The following is an 18,401-nucleotide window of genomic DNA, read 5'->3' on the forward strand; positions in this document are numbered from 1 at the left end:
AGAATGAAATTGAACCTTAAGACACCAGTAAGCTACATTTTACTAGTTGAGGTTTCTTTTGCATTCACCTATATTGCATGATGGATGACTCTGATGTCACTAATTTTCTATCACCACTTTATAAATTATACCATGACCAGGATCTTCATAATATCCTTAAGAGGATATTTCTAGTAGAGTCTTAAAGAGTACTATTTTCTAGTCGTATTTTGTGGAATGTTAGACAGGGAATCTTTCCCCAAAATCTGTTAAGCTAAAAAGCTAACAAATTTGAATGAGAAAATTACATACAGGAAATAGGAAATTAATTATCTATTGCCTCTGGAAAAAATATGTCTCAAAGTAATAGTTATGTTGCAGTTTCTGTGATTTGGAAGTGTAGGAGTAGTTAGCTGCTCATGGGACCCATGAGCTTGTAGTTATCTGAAGGCTTGACTAGGGCTGGAAGATTTACTTTGAACATGTCTCACGCACATGGCTGTTGATTAAAGGCCTCAATTCCTTACAAGCCACTGGCAGGAAACTTTCGTTCCTTGTTATGTGAACCTTTCATAGGGCTCCTGAATATTTTCATAGTGTGGCAGCTAGCCTCTTCTAGTGATGAGATATAACACATAGAGATATGATTGAAAAATATGGTAAGTGATTAAATTTTTTAAAAAGTATTACCATAAAAGATACATTTATTCCCATCAAATTACTCTCCCTTTTGAGTACTCATCTCATTGTTCTTGCCACTCTCTGAAGCAGTTCTGGAAGTTCTCTTCAGTTATGCTTGTTGTGACTGTCTCAGTGTCCTAAATTGGTTCAAAATGTTTACCTTTCATGATCATTTTGACTGTAGGGTGTGAGGAGGGGAGAAGTCTGATCCAGAGAATGAAATTGATGAGGACACACTGTAATCCTTTTTATGAGCCTGCTTTTCCGTTGGCTGGCACTCAGAAAGTGACAAGAGCAATGGGATGTGTGTTTGAAGCAAGGAAGAGTGTTTTGAGGGAGATTAATGGAAATGGTGTCTTTTTAAATTTAAATAGTCAGCTGGGTGTTGTGGTGCACATCTGTAATCCCAGCACTTGGGACACTTTGGCAGGAGGATCATTATGAGTTTGAGGCCAACATGGGCCACATAAGTGAGTTCAAGGCCAGCCCACTACATAGTGAAACCCAGTCTCAAAAAAAAAAGTTTCTCCATGTATTTTGGTCTTGCGTTGTGCATACAAATGCATGCAAACATTGAGGCGTCATTGTCTTATAACAAGTTACCATCGTTTTCACCACTCTTTTTATCAAGTGAGTCACCAAATACAGGCCACACTATAGAGAATAGAAGGAAAATTAGGCTTCAGCTTTTGAAGGACAGAATATCAATGAATGTGTCGACATATCCTTAAAAAAATTACACCTGTAATGCCAGCACTCGGGAGGATGAGGCAGGGCTATCACCAGAAGACCAGCCTGGGTTACATAGTCAATTTAAGGCCACCCTGAATTATGTAGCGAGATCCTGTCTCAGAAAGCAAAAATTCCAAAATGTTTGTTTCCCTCTCACCTTTTTCATTTACCAATGCTAAGGACAACCACAGTTAACAGATTTTTCAAGTATTCTCTTTGAAGAAGATGGCTTAGTATTCAGCTTTAAATGTTTCATGTGTAGAATCTTTGGTGAGTCAGTTTAGTTAGGGTGCAGTGTTAATGAGTCCAAGGTCATGGGGGCCTGAGTTCAACCAGTCAGTGTTGTGTTTTCTGATTATAAAAGGTACCAGTATTTCACACAACCTTTATGCAAATACTCAGTATCATTTGGGCTGGAGAAAGATTGCTGGGGGAGGAGTAGGATGACTCCCAGTACAAATTTATGATGTAAAAGCCATGTTAAATCAAGGAGGTAGCATGATCAGTCACAGGTGGGAAAAATAAGGAGTCTGATTTTGGGAAGGAAGTGATTTGTGAAGGCAGTCATATTTCGGGAACTGTATAGGTTGTAGATACTTTCTGAGCATGGCTCTGTACCACATTCTCTGTACACATTGTTTAAAACAGTTTTGTTTAAAGAACGTTATAAGTACAAATAAGAAAAGCCAGTCATAAAAGAATTACAGTATGTTTCCCTTGGTTTAAAGGTCAAAAGCAGGTAAATTTCAGCTGTATTGTTTAGATATGTGGCATTACTGCTGTCTGACCAAATCTGTCTTTCTTTTATTCCTATTAGTTAACATGGGTAGCTGCACCTCACGTCCCAGCCTGTCTTGAAGTATAGGTTTTTTTTTTTTTTTTTTTTTTTTTTTATGGAATGGACTGGAATTGATGAGTGCCACTTCTATACCCAGTTCCTAAGTGTCCCACTCATGGTTCTCAGTGTGCTTTGCTTCTGGGATGGTATTAATCAGAGCAGTGTTGTTGAAAGTGGCAGAGCCATTGTCATGTCAACCAGAGTTTTGCAGTATGCCCACTTGGACAGAATTAAATATGTATTGCGTTTGAGCCTTTATGGTCTCTGTTTGCAGTAGTAGGTTAACCTAGAGTAATTAATACATTAGTGTCATTTTGTATAATTGGCAAAAATATAACAGCAAAAAAATTGCACAATCAGGGGAGTGAAGCTGGACATATTGTTACATGCTTGTAGTCCTAGCACTAGGGAGACTGAGGCAAGAGGATTTTGAGTTTGAAGTAAAACTGATCTACATGGTGACATCTTGTCTCAAAAGAAAAATCCAAAATACCCCCAAAGACATTTCAAATATCATGGGAGTGGCTAACCTTAGGTATGAGGAAGGAAGGCATAGTCATGAATAGAATTTTTGAGTCATTGCATACATACATTTTAAATTTTGAGTAAATGTTCCTAAATTACACAACTAAGAAAGTATGGACTTTCAGTAGAATTTGAGAATACTTGTTTCCTTATGCCTTTGCTAACATCAAGTATCTTGTTTTTTTTTGTGGTACTAGGGTTTGAACATGGATGGGGCCCTGAACTATAGCATCACTGAACTATGTCATCAGCTCTTTTTTGTTTTTGTTTTTATTTTGAGACAGTATCTTGCTAAGTTTCCCAGGCTGTGGATTTGGGATCACCCTGCCTCAACCTCCCAGAGTGCTGGGATTACCAGTGTGGCCCACTGTGCCTGGCACATACATTGTTAAAATTAATCTTTGCCCAAAATTCCAAACAAAATTTAATGTTATTTGCATATTTTAAATTTCTTTGTTAAAATGTAGAAGTAATACTCTAGGAAACATCCAACCATCTCAAGACAATTTATTTTATGATTATGCATCTTTTTAGTCTTAGTTTATCTTTTTTTTTCATTGGTGTATTGGAGATTAAGCCCAGGACTTTGTGCATGCTAATCAAGTGCTTTGCTGCTAAGCTTATGTAGTCTTATCCTTATTTTATATGCATATTTCACATATGTAATTATTATGTTCATATATTTTCCCTTTTAAAACATTGTGTTTAATTACACAAAATATACCATCATTATCAGTAATACTTTGATTTCCTATATTCACCTTCCAAAACTGTTAACTGCCTTATAGGTAGCCACTACTGTAAATTTGGATGTCCCTCTGCAGGATTTTCTAATTTTATTCCTATACAATGTATATTTGTAGAAATAATACGGATTTGAGGCTGATGATACATGTTAGTGGTAGAATGTATGCCTACTGTGCCTGAGGTTCTGGCTTCAATATTTGGGAAAAAGAAATACATGAAGTTTACCTATAAGGTGCCAGTGGCAGGGGTCTATATGCCTTTTTTTTTTTTTTAAACTCAACAGTATGTCCTGGAGATCTTTCCTTATTAGCATTTGCAGAGCTATGTCTTGAGTGCATTTCTTTAAGTTACATTTTATTTTATTTTTAAATTTAATTTAATTTAATTTTTTTGGTACTGGGGATTGAACTCATGACCTCATGCTTGCCAGGCAGGCACTTATGCCACTGAGTTAAATCCCTGGCCCTTTAATTTTAAAGGAAATAAAACAACAATAAAATGAATTGAAACAGTGATAAGGCAGTAAAAAATCTACGGTAGTTATTATATTGCACACTGTTGTCCTGTAAATAGTTGCTCAGACTACTGGCTTTAAGGTTGCAACATCAAATAAAACAATACAGTTCCTTTAGATCAGCTGATTGCTCAATCAGTTGTGGTGCATGCCTTTAATCTCAGCACTTGGGTTGCTGAGGCAGGAAGATAACCATGAACTGAAGGCCAGCTTGGGCTACATAGTAAATTCAAAACCAATTTAAACTCCATAGTGAGACCCTGTCTTAAAAAAACCAAGCCAGGGCCAGGGGTATGGCTCAGTGGCACAGTGCCTGCTTGGCAAGTGTATGGTCATAAGTTTGATCCCTGGTAACAGCTGGGGTGAGGGTGAAGATGAAGCCTGTGTTCCAGCAGGTTCACCGGTGGGATCTTAGCTTTGTCCTGTTTCTCCCAGGTCCCTACTTTTAAGTTGCATTTTATTGGTTATTATGAAGGTACATTTAACTATTTCCCAATTGATAAACATTTACATCGTTTCTAGGTTTGAGGCTGTTACAAACAGCAGTCTAATAAAAAATGCCTCTTGGGTACACCTATGTTTCTTCAGAGTTGATTTCTAAACTTGTGTCATAGTATGTTCACATTTAAAATATTATTAGTTATAATTACAGAACATTTTTATTTCTCATGAGTATATCAGGAGTATCCCTTACCCATAGTGTCTCCTTTCAATGTTATTAAGCCTGTATGTATGTACATACATATGTGTATATGTGTATATGTGGTCCTGCGGATTCTGCTAAGCTATACAACCAGCTGTTTTTATATTATTTTGAGACACAGGGCCTTGTTAAGTTGCCCAGTCTAGCCTGAAACCCACAGTCTTCTTGCCTCAGACTCTTGAGTAGCTAGAGTTACAGGTATGCACTAACATGCTCAGCTCGGCTTTTTATGTTCATGACAGGACCATTATTTTTATGTGTTGCTGCCAGGTGGCTCTGAACTACCCATGGTACATGCATGAGTGTCCCATCTGGTGGCATAAGACAGTCCCATCAGGGAGTATAAAACACCAACAGGAGCATGTTAAATCTTAGTCTGATGGATGAAATAATAATCTCATTTTCATTTTTGTTCCTTGATTCTCAGTGTGACTGGGAATTGTTTTATATTTCCATTGGCTTTTCAGGTATCTTTTGCTTAGAATTACCTGTTGATATTTTTGCTTGTTTTTAAAAATTGATCTAAAGAACTTCTATAAATATCCTGAATATATATCCTTTGGATGCTATATTTGTGACTGAGCTTTTTCCAGCCTATACATTTTAGTTTTGCTTCTTCTTATTGTTATATTTTTTTTTTTACCGAAGTTTAAAATTCTTAGTCACTTCATTTAGGTATATTTAATTTTAAGTACTGGCAAATACCCAGTTAGGTATGTCTGACAAGTAGTTGGGAGATATGAAATTAGAGTTTGGGAAATGTAGATTAGAGAGAACCAACTCCCTGAGGTAGGTGGAACTTAGAATATGGGTAGAAGGGTCAGTTTACAGAGGAGGGGAAGATGTAATGACATAGTCTTGTAATCCTGGCACTTGAGAGGCTGAGCCAAAAGGATAGTGGTCAGTGCTAGCCGAGGCAATTTAATAAATTTCAGGTCAACCTGGACTATGGTCTTTTAAAAAAAAGAGGGAAGAAAGAAAGGAAAAAGGAGAAATGACCATATAAAGTTTTATTGAGTAATGAAGTTTGAATCTTTGAGGTAATCTAGCCCATTTTTTCATACTACATGGAAGACACACATGATGAAGTGAGCAGAGTGATGCCCAGTTACATGGTCAGTTGTGTAGGGATATCTCGTTCTCCCAGTTCTAGGGTTACTAATTATACATTCACACTGCTCTTGCTCTTCTCATTAATGTGTACTGTACATACGTGTTTCTAATGGTATTTTTACCAAGAACACATCTCTTTTATCTCATTGTGTTGTTTTGCTCCTTGTATTTTGGTCATATAAAGATCTCTGATAGGTTGGAGGGTACCTAAGGAAAGAAGCTTGTGCATACCTATGGCAGCTTTTGCCACCATGGCAGGAACACTTGATTAAAATAGCATTCATAGGGGCTGGGGATTTAGCTCAGCGACATAAGCGCCTACCTTGCAATCACACAGTCATGTGTTGGATCCCTGGTACCAGGAAAAAAAAATAGCATTCATAAGCTTTTTCTCATGAGAGACAGAGAGATAGAGGATTATGTATAGAACTAGAGAATTTCCATAGTTCTTACTTCTAGAATAGACTAATATCAATAGTGAGTATCATTTATTCTGTATTTATTTTGTGTCTAAAATAATGTTTAGTGATTTACATTATCTTACCTTCTTACAAGATTCCTTTGAAGGTAAGGAGTTAATAAAATACAAACCGATAATAAAATCCACAATGTATAAATGAGGAAAGGAATGCTCAGTGAGATTAGATGGTTCAAGGAAACAAAGTAACTGGCAGAACCGGAATTCAGGCTGCAGTGTACCTGACTCCAAAGTTCATGATCTTAATCCCTTTGCTGTACTGCCTTTCTTGGCATACCCACAAGGGGTAGCTATTTGGGAAAGGGTTAACAGTGGCATTTAAGGTAAAGTCTTGCTCTATAGACTGACATTCACAAGTATTTCCACTGTATAAATTCAGTGGTGGGTATTTTAGGACTAAAATCTTATTTTAAAATATCCATATTGCTTGGATACTTGTATCTATAAATACAGCACTGGATGCTGACACATAATACTTTCTTTTTTCCTTTCTGTATTATACTACTTTACTGGTAGATTCTGAAGTTCTGTTTTCTTTTCAGAAAAACCATGCCAGATGGATCATCTGGATCGAATTCTACTGTCTGGTGTCTATAATGTACGCAAGGGAAAAACCCAGCTACATAAGTGGGCTGAACGCCTAGTTGTTCTGTGTGGTACCTGCCTTATTGTTTCCTCAGTGAAGGATTGTCAAACTGGAAAGATGCACATTTTGCCTCTGGTTGGGGGAAAGGTGAGTTATTCTTTTATTTGATCATTAAAAAAATCAAAGGCTTGGACTATATCTCAATGGTAGGGGACTTTGCTAGCATATGCAAGGCCCTGGATTCAGTCTGTAGCACTAAAGAAAAAAAATGAAGAAAGAAAACATCACATAGCTTTTTATAGATTTTTGCATCCTTTCAAACAAGCCAATCATTAAAGATTATATCAGAGATTCTCTTAAGAGGTTAAGAGATTATCCAGTCCCCCAAATTCTGCCAAAGAACAATCTGTTAAAGCCATCCCCGCCTCCACTGCTGTGCACTAGATTATCTTGCTGACAACACTAAGAGAAGGGGAGGGATGGGGGTGCTGCCATTGGAAACCAGAAGTAGCTCCCAACATCCATCAGCAAAATAGATTCTTTCGTGTTTCTTTTCTCTCTCTCTCTCTTCCTCATTAGAATAAAATTCAGAGTCTAGGGTGCTCACGAGCCTCAATTTGGCAGCCAGGGAGTCATGCCGCTTCTTACATCTGTCCTAGAGAGTTCCACCTGCCAGGAAAGGAGTTCATTTGCTAATTAGACAAAACAGTTACAGAGGACCATAAACACATACGTTAATATTTGTAGAAAGTCATCACCAGTGTGAATTTAAGGGAACTTCCAAACATAATGACCTTGTAAACTCACACTCTGAAACATCCAGTCTGATCCAAACACAATAATATAGGTAAATCACACCTCTTAAACAGGTAAAAATCTAAAAGGACATAGTTTGGCTTAGAAATTTGAAGTGGTTACCAGGTCTGAATCTCTGAAAGGTCGGGCACTGGAAGTTTAGCTCAGCGGCATAAGCGCCTGCCTTGCAAGCAGGCAGTCATGAGTTTGATCCCCGGTACCGATAAAAAGGAAAAAGACAAAAAAAAAAAAAAAAAAAAAAGAAAAGGAAGGTCGTCATAGCCAGGAATGCAGCTCCTGTAGATGTCTAGGTCTAAGAGTTCTGTGCTTCTGATGGGTGACAGGGGCCAGGCTTAATCTCCAGTAACAAATGTGAGGCATGGACCTACTGCTGCCACTGTATGAAACCTGGTTGCTTGTCTCAGAGGCCAAGGGACAGTGTGAAGAAAGTTAGTAAAATTGCTTGAGAGGGAAGACATGAATAAAGACAAAGTTGGGGATCTGTGCAGAGGAAGCAGGAAATAGAGCATGTACTAATAAAAAAGTTATTTAAAAGACATATCTCCTACCCTTTATTATAATGGCTAATGAGAGATAACTATACTTACCAGGTGAGACTTTTAGAAACATGCTTTAAAATGGGGCAGGTTGCCAGCATGGTGGTGCGCACCTGTAATCTAGCAGTCTGGAAGGCAGAAGCAGGAGAATCACAAGTTTGAGCCCAGCATGGCAATTTAATGACTTTTAATGACATATTGTCTCAGAGTAAAAAATTGTAAGAAGAGCTGGGGATGTGTAGGTCAAGGTGAAGGCCAAGGGTTCAATTCCCAGTATTGGGACAGGTAGAAAGGAGGCAGACAGGATATCTTTACTATTGCCCTACTTTGTCTTTGACTTGTTGGTTGTTGGAGGTGATGCAGTTGCATGATGACTGAGTTGTCAAGCATGAAGTGAATATGACTGGAAAGAAAGAGCCTGAGTTCTTTTTTTTTTTTTTTTTTGGTACAGGGGATTGAACTCACTACCTTGTGTTTACCAGGCAAGCGTTTGAGCTACTGGGCTAAATTCCCAGCCTGGAGCCTGAGTTCTTGATGGCATTATAGAGCTGCTGTACTAGGCCTGGACTGATTTATCCATGTTTTTTAAGCCATTGTTTGTTACTGAGGAATTACATAAATAAAAGCATTAAGTATAGTGTGTATATGCCTATATGAGGGATCAGAGATGGGTAATCACAAGTTTTGAGGCCAGGCTGGGGAATTTAGCAAGACTTTGTCTCAAAAAATAAAAAAAGATTGGAGTATAACTCAGTGGTAGAGCAGGTGTGAATCTCTGAGTTAATCCTCAATACTCCCTTTTGTACCTTGCAGAAAAGATAAAAGCCTTATAGAGAGCCTGTGGTATCAACCTAGTAGGAATAGCAGATAAGAGAAAGGACAAGCAATGGGTGAAAAAAATAATCATTGAAATTTTACTAGAAATGCAGATAAACGTGACTGTCCGGATTAAAAGTATACTGAGTACTGAGAGAGAGAGACATAAGGAAATCTTTATGTCAATACACTGCAGAATATAAAGGACAGAAGCAAATCATAAAAGCTTCTAGAGAAAGCCAGATGCAGTGGTGTATGCCATGTCCCAGCTGCTTGCGAAGCTAAGGTAGGAGGATAGCTGGAGCCCAAGAGTTGGAAGCCAGCCCGGGCCATGTATCAGGACTATTTAAAAACAAAATAACGATATATTTCTAGACAACAAAACACTTGTAGAGAGTAAAAGCTTATCTATAAAGGACTAGTAGACTTACAGCAATGGACCTATTAAAAATATGGACTAGAAGATTATTTGGAAAGTTGCTGGAAAAATATCAACCTATATTTTATACCAGCCAGATTATTTTACAAGAGTCAAAGCAAAAATACAGAACAAAACAACCTCCCCATAACATTTTTCTGTACAACAATTAAGCTAACGTATTCTCATTGAAAGAACTACAGCTGGATATGGTGGTGTATGCCTGTAATCCTAGCACTTGAGAGGCTGAAGCAGGAGGACTGCTGTGAATTCAAGACTAACCTGGGCTACATATGAGTTGAAGGCCCTCCTGGACTACATTAGTGAGATCCTGTCTACAAAAAAGGAGCAACAGATACTCCCAGATCTACCCACCCTCCCCCAAAAAGAAAAAAAAAAAATAATGGGAAATAAATTTAAAGAGGAAATGAGATAGATAGAAGGAAAAATAGTGCAGACATTGATAAAACGTGATGCAAATTTAATACTGATTATAAAATGTCTTAAAAGTTTACATTTTATCTAAGACCATACCATCCTGAATAAGAGTACAAGGTGTGGCAAGGTACTCAATAAATAAAGCATGACAGTGTCTTGGGATAGGATAGAAACACTAAGTAATTTTAAACTTTATTAGAAATTTTGTCAAATGTGAATTTATGCATGTTAAGGGTAATCACCAAAACAAAGAATAGCATGGTAAATTATCACAAATTATAGTGATAAAGATAAATCCAAATTAATGATAGTACATAATAGTTGTAATTGTCAGTTTCTTATTTAAAACCCTCCTATTTGGTGCTGGAAAAACTGGCTCTCCAGGGGCTGGGGATTTAGCTCAGCGGCATAAGCTCCTGCCTTGCAAGCAGGCAGCCGTGAGTTCGATCCCCGGTACCGATAAAAAGGAAAAAGACAAAAAAAAAAAAAAAAACTGGCTCTCCATATGCCGAAAACTAAAACTAGACCCATGCCTATCACCATGTACTAAACTAAAATCTAAATAGATCAAAGATCTGAATATTAAAACAGAAACACTAAATCTGTTGGAAGACAAAAGTAGGTAAAAATCTTGAAGACATATGGGTAGGTAGAGAATTCATGAACAGGAATCAAATCGTATGGGGACTATTTCCCAGAATGAATAACTGGGATCATGTCTTATTAAAAAGTTTCTGCCGGTCAAAAGAAATCTCCAGCATAGTGAAAAGAAAACCCACAAACTGGGAAAAAATCTTAGTGAACTGTCCCTCAGACAAAGGAATTCTGTCTAAAACATAAAAAATTAAAATCAGACTCCTGAAATTGAAGGACCCAATCCAAAAATGGGCATCTGAGATGAATACACAGTTCTTAGATGAAGAAATACAAATGGCAAATAAATACATGAAAAAGTATTTATCATCACTAGTCATTGGAGAAATGCAAATTAAAACAACACTGAGATTTCATCTCCAGAATGGCCAGGCTCAGGAAAACTACCAACAACAAATGCTGGAGAGGATGTGGGGAAAAAGAAACTCTCCTGAACTGTTGGTGGGAGTGTAGGCTGGTGCACCCACTGTGGAGGTCAGTCTGGAGATTCCTCAAAAAGCTGGGATTGGAAGTCCCATTCGACCCAGCTATTCCACTTCTAGGCATATTCCCAGAAGAACTGAAAACATCATACCACAGTGATATACATGCACCCATGTTTATAGCAGCACAATTTGTAATAGCCAGGAACCTAAGTGTCCATCAACTGAGGAATGGATAAAAAAGTTGTGATATTGTTATACAATGGAGAACTACTCAGCTATAAAGAATGATCACATTGAGATATTTATAAATAAATGGGCGCAACTTGAGACCATACTCATAAGCGAAATACATCAAACTCACATGTATAAATACCAGATAGTCTCCCTAGTATAAGAAATGGTAAGAGTACAAAAGAATTTATGGTAATCATGATTCCTCATTACATTGCTTTGAAGTCTTATAATGATTGCATTCATTAGTTGGAATGGGTTTATCCTGGTTTGTTTGATTTTATTATCTGTGGTGGTATGAACAGTTATTTTGAAGAAAGCAAGTCATTATAATAGCCAGTGCTGATGTAATATCATCTTACTCCAAAGTCCTACCATGCTTTTGTTCTTCTGTTTCCATTGGTTTTATCGTGTTGTGTCTTATTGGATTGTATTATGTGTGATAGTATAAACAAATTTTCTATGGAAAATGAGATAACATAGTAGCCATTGTTCATTTTCTGTTATTTGGTTCTGAATGCCCTGTAATACTTTCATTCTCTTAAATGGTTTTATACTGTTTTGGTATGTTTGATACTATTGTATATGAAGTTATGCTCAGCTATTTCAAAGATGGATTGTCTTGTGGTGAAATACTGTGTTGCTTACATTGTTCTATTCTGATCTGCTTTGTTATGTCCTGTTTTGTTTTAATCTCTTTAAAATAAAGAAAGACATATTTTTAAAAAGGCTGATTATTATTAAATGGTGGGAAAATGTGTACTAGTCAAGTAGTAAAACAAAATTAGGCTATTGTGGCTTTTCTCGTGCTAGCCCATACTGTTTTTCCAGGGTGTACTTTTATTTTGCTTTTTCCTTGTTTACTTGGCCTAAGCTCACTCTGCAGAGCCAGTTTCTCTCTTAGTCTTCACTTCTGATTTTTCTTTCTTTCTTTTTTTTTTTTTGTCTTTTTCATTTTTATCGGTACCAGGGATCGAACTCACGACTGCCTGCTTGCAAGGCAGGCGCTTATGCCGCTGAGCTAAATCCCCAGCCCCCACTTCTGCTTTTTCAATAAACTTTGCCACTACTTACAGAAAAAAGAAAGTTGGTATGGTTGTTTTTTACTATCCATAAAATCTATGAATGTATGTAACATAGAGTTGTATTCAGAATATATAAAGAACTTTTATAACTAAGTAAAAAAAGACAAATTTTCCAGTGAGGAATGAGCAAAAGATTTGAACTATCTTTACCAATGAAGATAAACAGATGTCAGGTAATCACATATAAAAATCCTCAACATTTTTAGTCATTACAGAAATAAAAATGAAAATTACAGTGGGATACTACTAGAATGGCTAAAATTAAAAGACTAGAAACAACCAAGTTTGGCAAAAATTTGGATACACTAGAACATTTATATGTTCTTGTGGGAAGGAAATTACTTTGGAAAACAGTTTGTTCTTTTCTTGTAAAGTTAAACATACTTAACAGATGACGTAGCAGTTATGTGTCTAGTTATTTGCCAAGACAGATGAATATATGTTCTCATAAAGATTTACTAGTGAATGTTTATAGCAGCTTTATGATGGCCCAAAATAGAAACTACCCAAGTCCTTGTTAACTTGCGAATTAATAGCTAAATTTGGTATGTCCATGCAGTGGAATACTGCTTGGCAGTAAAAAGGAATGAGTTGATGCCACACACAGGAACAAAGATAACCTTGGAAAGCATTATTCTGAGTGAAAAAAGCCAGATCCCAAAGTCCATTTATTGTGTGATTTCATTGATAAGAAATTAAGAGCAGACCAAAAAACTATAGTTGATAGAAAATAGATCATTAGCAACAGGGAGGGGGTTGACTGTCAAGTGGTACAAGAGAAATTTGGGGGGAATATCATAGGATTGTACTAGTCATCTATAAAAATTCATCAGACAGTTCACTTGGAATCAATGAATTTTAAAAATCTGAATTCTGAATCTTTAAACTTTAGAGAGAGAAAATATTTATAAGCATAAAGGGTTCACTATAAAATGATAAGGAATATTTTACCATTAATACTTAATAATGCCAAGGTTGTACATATGTAACAGTCTAGTCTCAACATATGTAATACAGAAATTAATTATGGGGAAGTTGACAAATTAATTTCTAGTGGGAAATTTATAATTCTTCCTCAATATTTGACATTGTATGATTTTCTACAGTTTTCTGTGTGGAATATCTTGTAATATTTAAAAAGATTATTCTAGAACATTATTTAGTATGATTCTTTGTTTTGATGCTGATTCAGTTACAGTGATTTACAAATAAAATGGTCAGGTCATAAATATCACAATTGACTTAGGAAAATTATTTAATTTTAGTGAATCTTTTAACAGTTCTTTTTTTGCTCAAAGTATTTTGTGTTTCTGCCACTTTGTTCAATTTTTTGGTTGGTACCAGAAACCTACTGATTTACTGGTATAACTTGAAAATTTCCAGCAGATTTGCTAAGATTCAACAGTTATGATATGCCAAAGTAAAATACAAAAAATCTGAGTGGTTCTAAAAGACTATATCCTCATCAGAGATATATAGGTCGACTTACTGGTGTTTGGGAGAGAGATGCTTTGAAGACCTGTTCTGTGCTGTGCATCCCTACCAGCACCCCAAATAGGAGTGAAGAAGGTTCTTGCCTCTTCTCAAGTTTAGTGAAAGATGTTTAAATTGATGAACGAGAACATTATAAGGGTCCCTGGCAGTGAAGGAGATACAGGGTATTGGTGTCTTGCCTGCCAGCTGCTGATGACAGAGCAAAATCACAGCTGATGAATTAGGATCAAATGTACTCCTTGGGTTGGTTTGTGTGTGTCTCATTGGAAGATGGGGGAGGGAAGGGAAAAGGACAAAGGCTTTTGTGGGGAGTAGGAGGGCAGGAAGGGGAGGGAGACAGTGTGTGCATGTGCAGAGAGAGGGAGAGAAGGGTCATTGTTTGTGGGGTGTGCATTCTTTTAAATGTTCAAACTTACACAACTATCCCCACAATAATTTTTAGAACATTTTTATAATCAAGAAACCCTCTCGGTTTCCCTCGTTCCCTTACCAGCCCTACACAACTGTGAATCTACTTTCTCTCTGTAAATTTACCAATTCTGACATTTCATATAAATGGAATCATAAAATATATGGTTCTTTGTGACTAGTTTCTTCTACCTAAGATGTTTTTAAAGCTTATTCATATTGTAGCATGGATCAATACTTTGTTTCTATTTATGACCAAATGTTCCATCTTACAGATAGGCCACATTCTGTACATCCATTCATTGATAGACATTTGGGTTGCTTCTGTGCTTTGGCCATTATAAATAATGCTGATACTAACATTCATGTCCAAGTTTTTGTATGGATGTATGTTTTTATACAAATATGAGAGTAGAATTGCTAGATCATATAGTGACTCTGTGTTTAAACTATTGAGGAACTGCCAGGCTGTTTTCCAAAGTGACTATACCATTTTACGTTCTCACCAGGAGAAGGAGAGTTCTAGCCTCTCCATCTTCTTCCAAGACTTTTTATTTTGGAACTGGGACTCACACTCAGGACCTTGTGCTTACCAGGCAGGCACCATGCTGCTGAGCTGTACTCTCAACCCATTTTATTCATTCATTCATTCATTCATTTTTTGAGATAGGTTTTCACTATAGACTCCAGACTGGCATTGAATTTACAGTGATCCACCTGCCTGAGTCTCCCAGGTGTTGGGATTGCAAATGTGCACCACCACACCTGGCTTTGCCAGATCTTACTACACACACTTGTGTTTTTTAACTGTCTAAATAGAGAAGTGATATCTTACTGTTGCTTGGATTTACATTTCCCTGATGCTGATGATGTTAATCATTTCATGGGCTTATTGGCCATAGGTCTGTCTTTGGGGTAATGAGTGTCTGTTCTCTTGACATTTTCAGAATTGGGTAATTTGCCTCATCATCACGTTTTGCTTTTTGATTCAGATTTGTTTTTAATACTAGTTTTCTGCCTTACTCTCTTTCAGATAGAAGAAGTGAAGCGACGACAGCATTCCCTTGCATTCAGCTCAGCTGGAGCCCAAGCTCAGACCTATCACGTCAGCTTTGAGACTTTGGCAGAGTACCAGAGATGGCAGCGGCAAGCATCTAAGGTAATAAGTGGTCAGACCTCCTGGTATGGTCATAGGAAAGCAGGAGCCCAATAGAAATGTAAAGTAAGTCCCCAGCTTCCAAATGAATTTTGTTCTGGGAGAATGTCCGAAAGTTGGATTTGTTTCATAATCCAGTAAACCAAGTCTTATCAGTACACCTGTGCATTTTACTCAGTATATCTGTGAAAGTTTGTAACCCAAATATTCCTTAAGTCGGGGACTTGCTGTATTTTGGAACTGAATTTAGGCCTAGGACAGTTATAATTCCCAATTTCATTTTTTAGCATATAATGACAAAAAAAGGAATTGCATCAAGTTTTTGCCATAGGTTTTATATATATATGTACAACATGCTATCAGTGGTTTACCTTTATACCCTCTCTGTGTGGTAAGGGCTTGCAAGCAATTAAAGCATAATGAGATTTGACGTTTGAAGGAGTTGAGTTACAGTAAGACCTCATGGCTTTTCTTCAGCCACCGTACTCAGTGACTTATCATTATTCTGCAGCTTGTAGGCCAATGCTTCTTGGTCAGTACATGGTTAGAGCAGCTTTGATGAACCTCTACAGATTTAAGTTATTGATGGGACAGTGACATAATTCTGTCACAAACCATTATTATTATATCTGCTGAGGATAATTAGCCTTTCAGCATAATTTCTACTGTTTTAGCTGTTAAAGATAAATTACTATTCAAGTGTACTGTGGTCTCCAGATTCTCTCCTGACATCTTGGCATAATTTTGCGTAAGAGATTGTTACTGTATAATGACATGCGATCAAGATATGGTGGCTTTTCCAATAATATACTGTTTGTTTAGGTCCATTTTTTTACAATTTGTATTTTACGAACATGTTATACAAGTAGAAACTTAAGATTTTTGATCTGTTGAGTTTTTGATCTATTAAATTTTATTATTGTGTTGATTATAAAATATACTTTGCATAGAACTTGTTTCAATTTTAAGTAGCTATTCTGTTCTTCTGCCCTCTTGAAGAGAAGTTAATATTTTTGTACATCTTTGGCTTGCTCAGCAGTGTGGTTTATGCTTGGTTGTTTAGTTTTATACTCACAACAGATGAAGAAATTGCTATAAGCAGTAAGCTGGTGTGCTTATGGATGTTTGGATTTTCATATTACACTGTTTCAGAGTGTTTTATATAAGTATTTTGGTTCATCTTAGCATTGTTTCCATTTTTTTGGTTTTCTGTTTTTTTTTTTTTTTTTTTTGACATGATCTTACTAAGTAGTGCAGGCTGTCCTTGAACTCACTATGTAGCCCTGGCTGGCTTCGAACTAATGACAATCCTCCTGCTTCAGCCTCCCAAATGCTGGGATCATAGATGTGAGCTACCATGTCCAGCTACATCATTATGATTTGTTTTGTTTTGTTTTTTAACCTCCATTTAAAGAGATTATAGTTTACATTTTTGTTTTCTAAGCATCTTACGGTTTTTGGGAAAAGTGAAAATTAACTGATTTTTATGAATGAATATTTTGAAGCTAGGGATGCAGCCCAGTGATAAATGATTTGTTTTACATGCACAAGGCCATGGCTTTAACCCCCAGTAGCACCACTGAAAAACAGATGATTTATCTTTTTTCTTTCCTAGTTTTTAGTCAGTGCCTTTATGTTGTAAATGTCATTCTGATCTGTATTAGGTGATAGACAGTGGCCAGAACTAGTTCAGAAGGCTGTTCTCTTTGATCTTATTTAGGTGGTGTCCCAGCGAATCAGTACTGTGGATCTTTCATGTTACAGCCTTGAGGAGGTTCCTGAACATCTCTTCTACAGTCAAGATATCACCTACCTCAATCTGCGACACAACTTCATGCAGTTAGAAAGACCAGGGGGCCTCGACACACTCTACAAGTATGTGGAGAATAGGTTTTCAGACTAAATGTTGAAACTGAACTGTAACCAGTTTCTTAATGGTTTGTACCTTTAAGTGAGCTTGCTAACTATATTATCTATTTTGCATTTCTGCAACAAAATAGCTGCATCTGGGTAACATGTAAGGCACAGAGACTGAAGCCCAATATCACATGGCCCAGCCTCTGGCTGGGACCAGTCTGTCTGCATCCTATCATGGCAGACAGCATCATGGTAAGAGCCCATGTAAGAGGGAGAGATCATGTAGGAGATGGGAAGCAAAGAGATTCAGGAATTGGTTTGCTCATTCTTTGAACAACCCATTTTCTTGGGCACTAACTCACTCCGAGAAACCTTTCGTTGGTCCCTTCTGGGGACAGCACCCATAGAGGCCTGATTACCTTTCACTGAAGATCTACCACTCCTCAGTCTCACTCAAGCTTCCAGTACATAAATGTGTGTGTGTGTGTGTGTATTCGTGTATTCTAAAATGTCTCTCTTATTTTTTAATTTTTATTTTAAGGAGGATAAAATTAAACATAATAAAACAGATCAGAAGAAAACAATGTAAGAGACACAGATTTCAAAGCAAGACAACAGGAGATCTTCACTATCATATTGTCTCTTGTTTTCTGTAAATAGTTCTCTATATCTTCACACACAATGAATTCAGACAAAATAGTATTAAACTGATCAGAACAGTATGATGAAGGCATTTTAGGTCTTCAAAACCAGACAATAGGGAAGTCAACAATGGCTGCCATAATGTCTCTCGTTCTCTTCAAAATAGCTGTCCATACCTTCATGTATGTTGAAATTAATAACAAAACAGGCTAAAATCACTGAATAAAGAATAATAGTATTGCTGAATTTCACAGCATGACGCTACAGAATCAGCACTGGCTACCTTAGTGTCTCTTTTTCTTCAAAATAGCTATTCATTTCATCATGCATTATATAATTGGTTCTCATAAACTGTTTAGGAGAAGTTCTACATTTGTATGAATCTCCACATGTATACCTATCCTTGCTATATTAGAGGGAAAAACAAAACAAAACAAATTCCTAGAAAAACATGAAATGAAAAGGATAACAATAGCAAAGAGCCCAAACCACTGACAATATAGGCCTTCAAAACAAGGTGGTAGGGGAA

The 18,401-nt window shown here is 36.9% G+C and overlaps 1 protein-coding gene across 4 annotated transcripts in view; it reads left to right on the forward strand.

The window, feature by feature from the left end:
* Nucleotides 1–18,401, forward strand: part of Phlpp2 (PH domain and leucine rich repeat protein phosphatase 2) — a 75,181-nt gene that overhangs the window by 25,463 nt on the left and 31,317 nt on the right. For all 4 annotated transcript variants that reach the window (XM_063247611.1, XM_063247612.1, XM_003471946.5 and 1 more), the window contains 3 exons: nucleotides 6,853–7,043; nucleotides 15,251–15,376; nucleotides 17,094–17,248. In XM_063247611.1, coding sequence (XP_063103681.1) covers nucleotides 6,853–7,043; nucleotides 15,251–15,376; nucleotides 17,094–17,248 — 472 coding nt within the window. The remainder of the gene's footprint in view (nucleotides 1–6,852; nucleotides 7,044–15,250; nucleotides 15,377–17,093; nucleotides 17,249–18,401) is intronic.

The sequence above is a fragment of the Cavia porcellus genome, unplaced genomic scaffold, assembly GCF_034190915.1.
Source record: "Cavia porcellus strain 051 isolate PalLab524CR breed Dunkin Hartley unplaced genomic scaffold, mCavPor4.1 scaffold_4, whole genome shotgun sequence".
NCBI classification, from domain to species: Eukaryota; Metazoa; Chordata; class Mammalia; order Rodentia; family Caviidae; genus Cavia; species Cavia porcellus.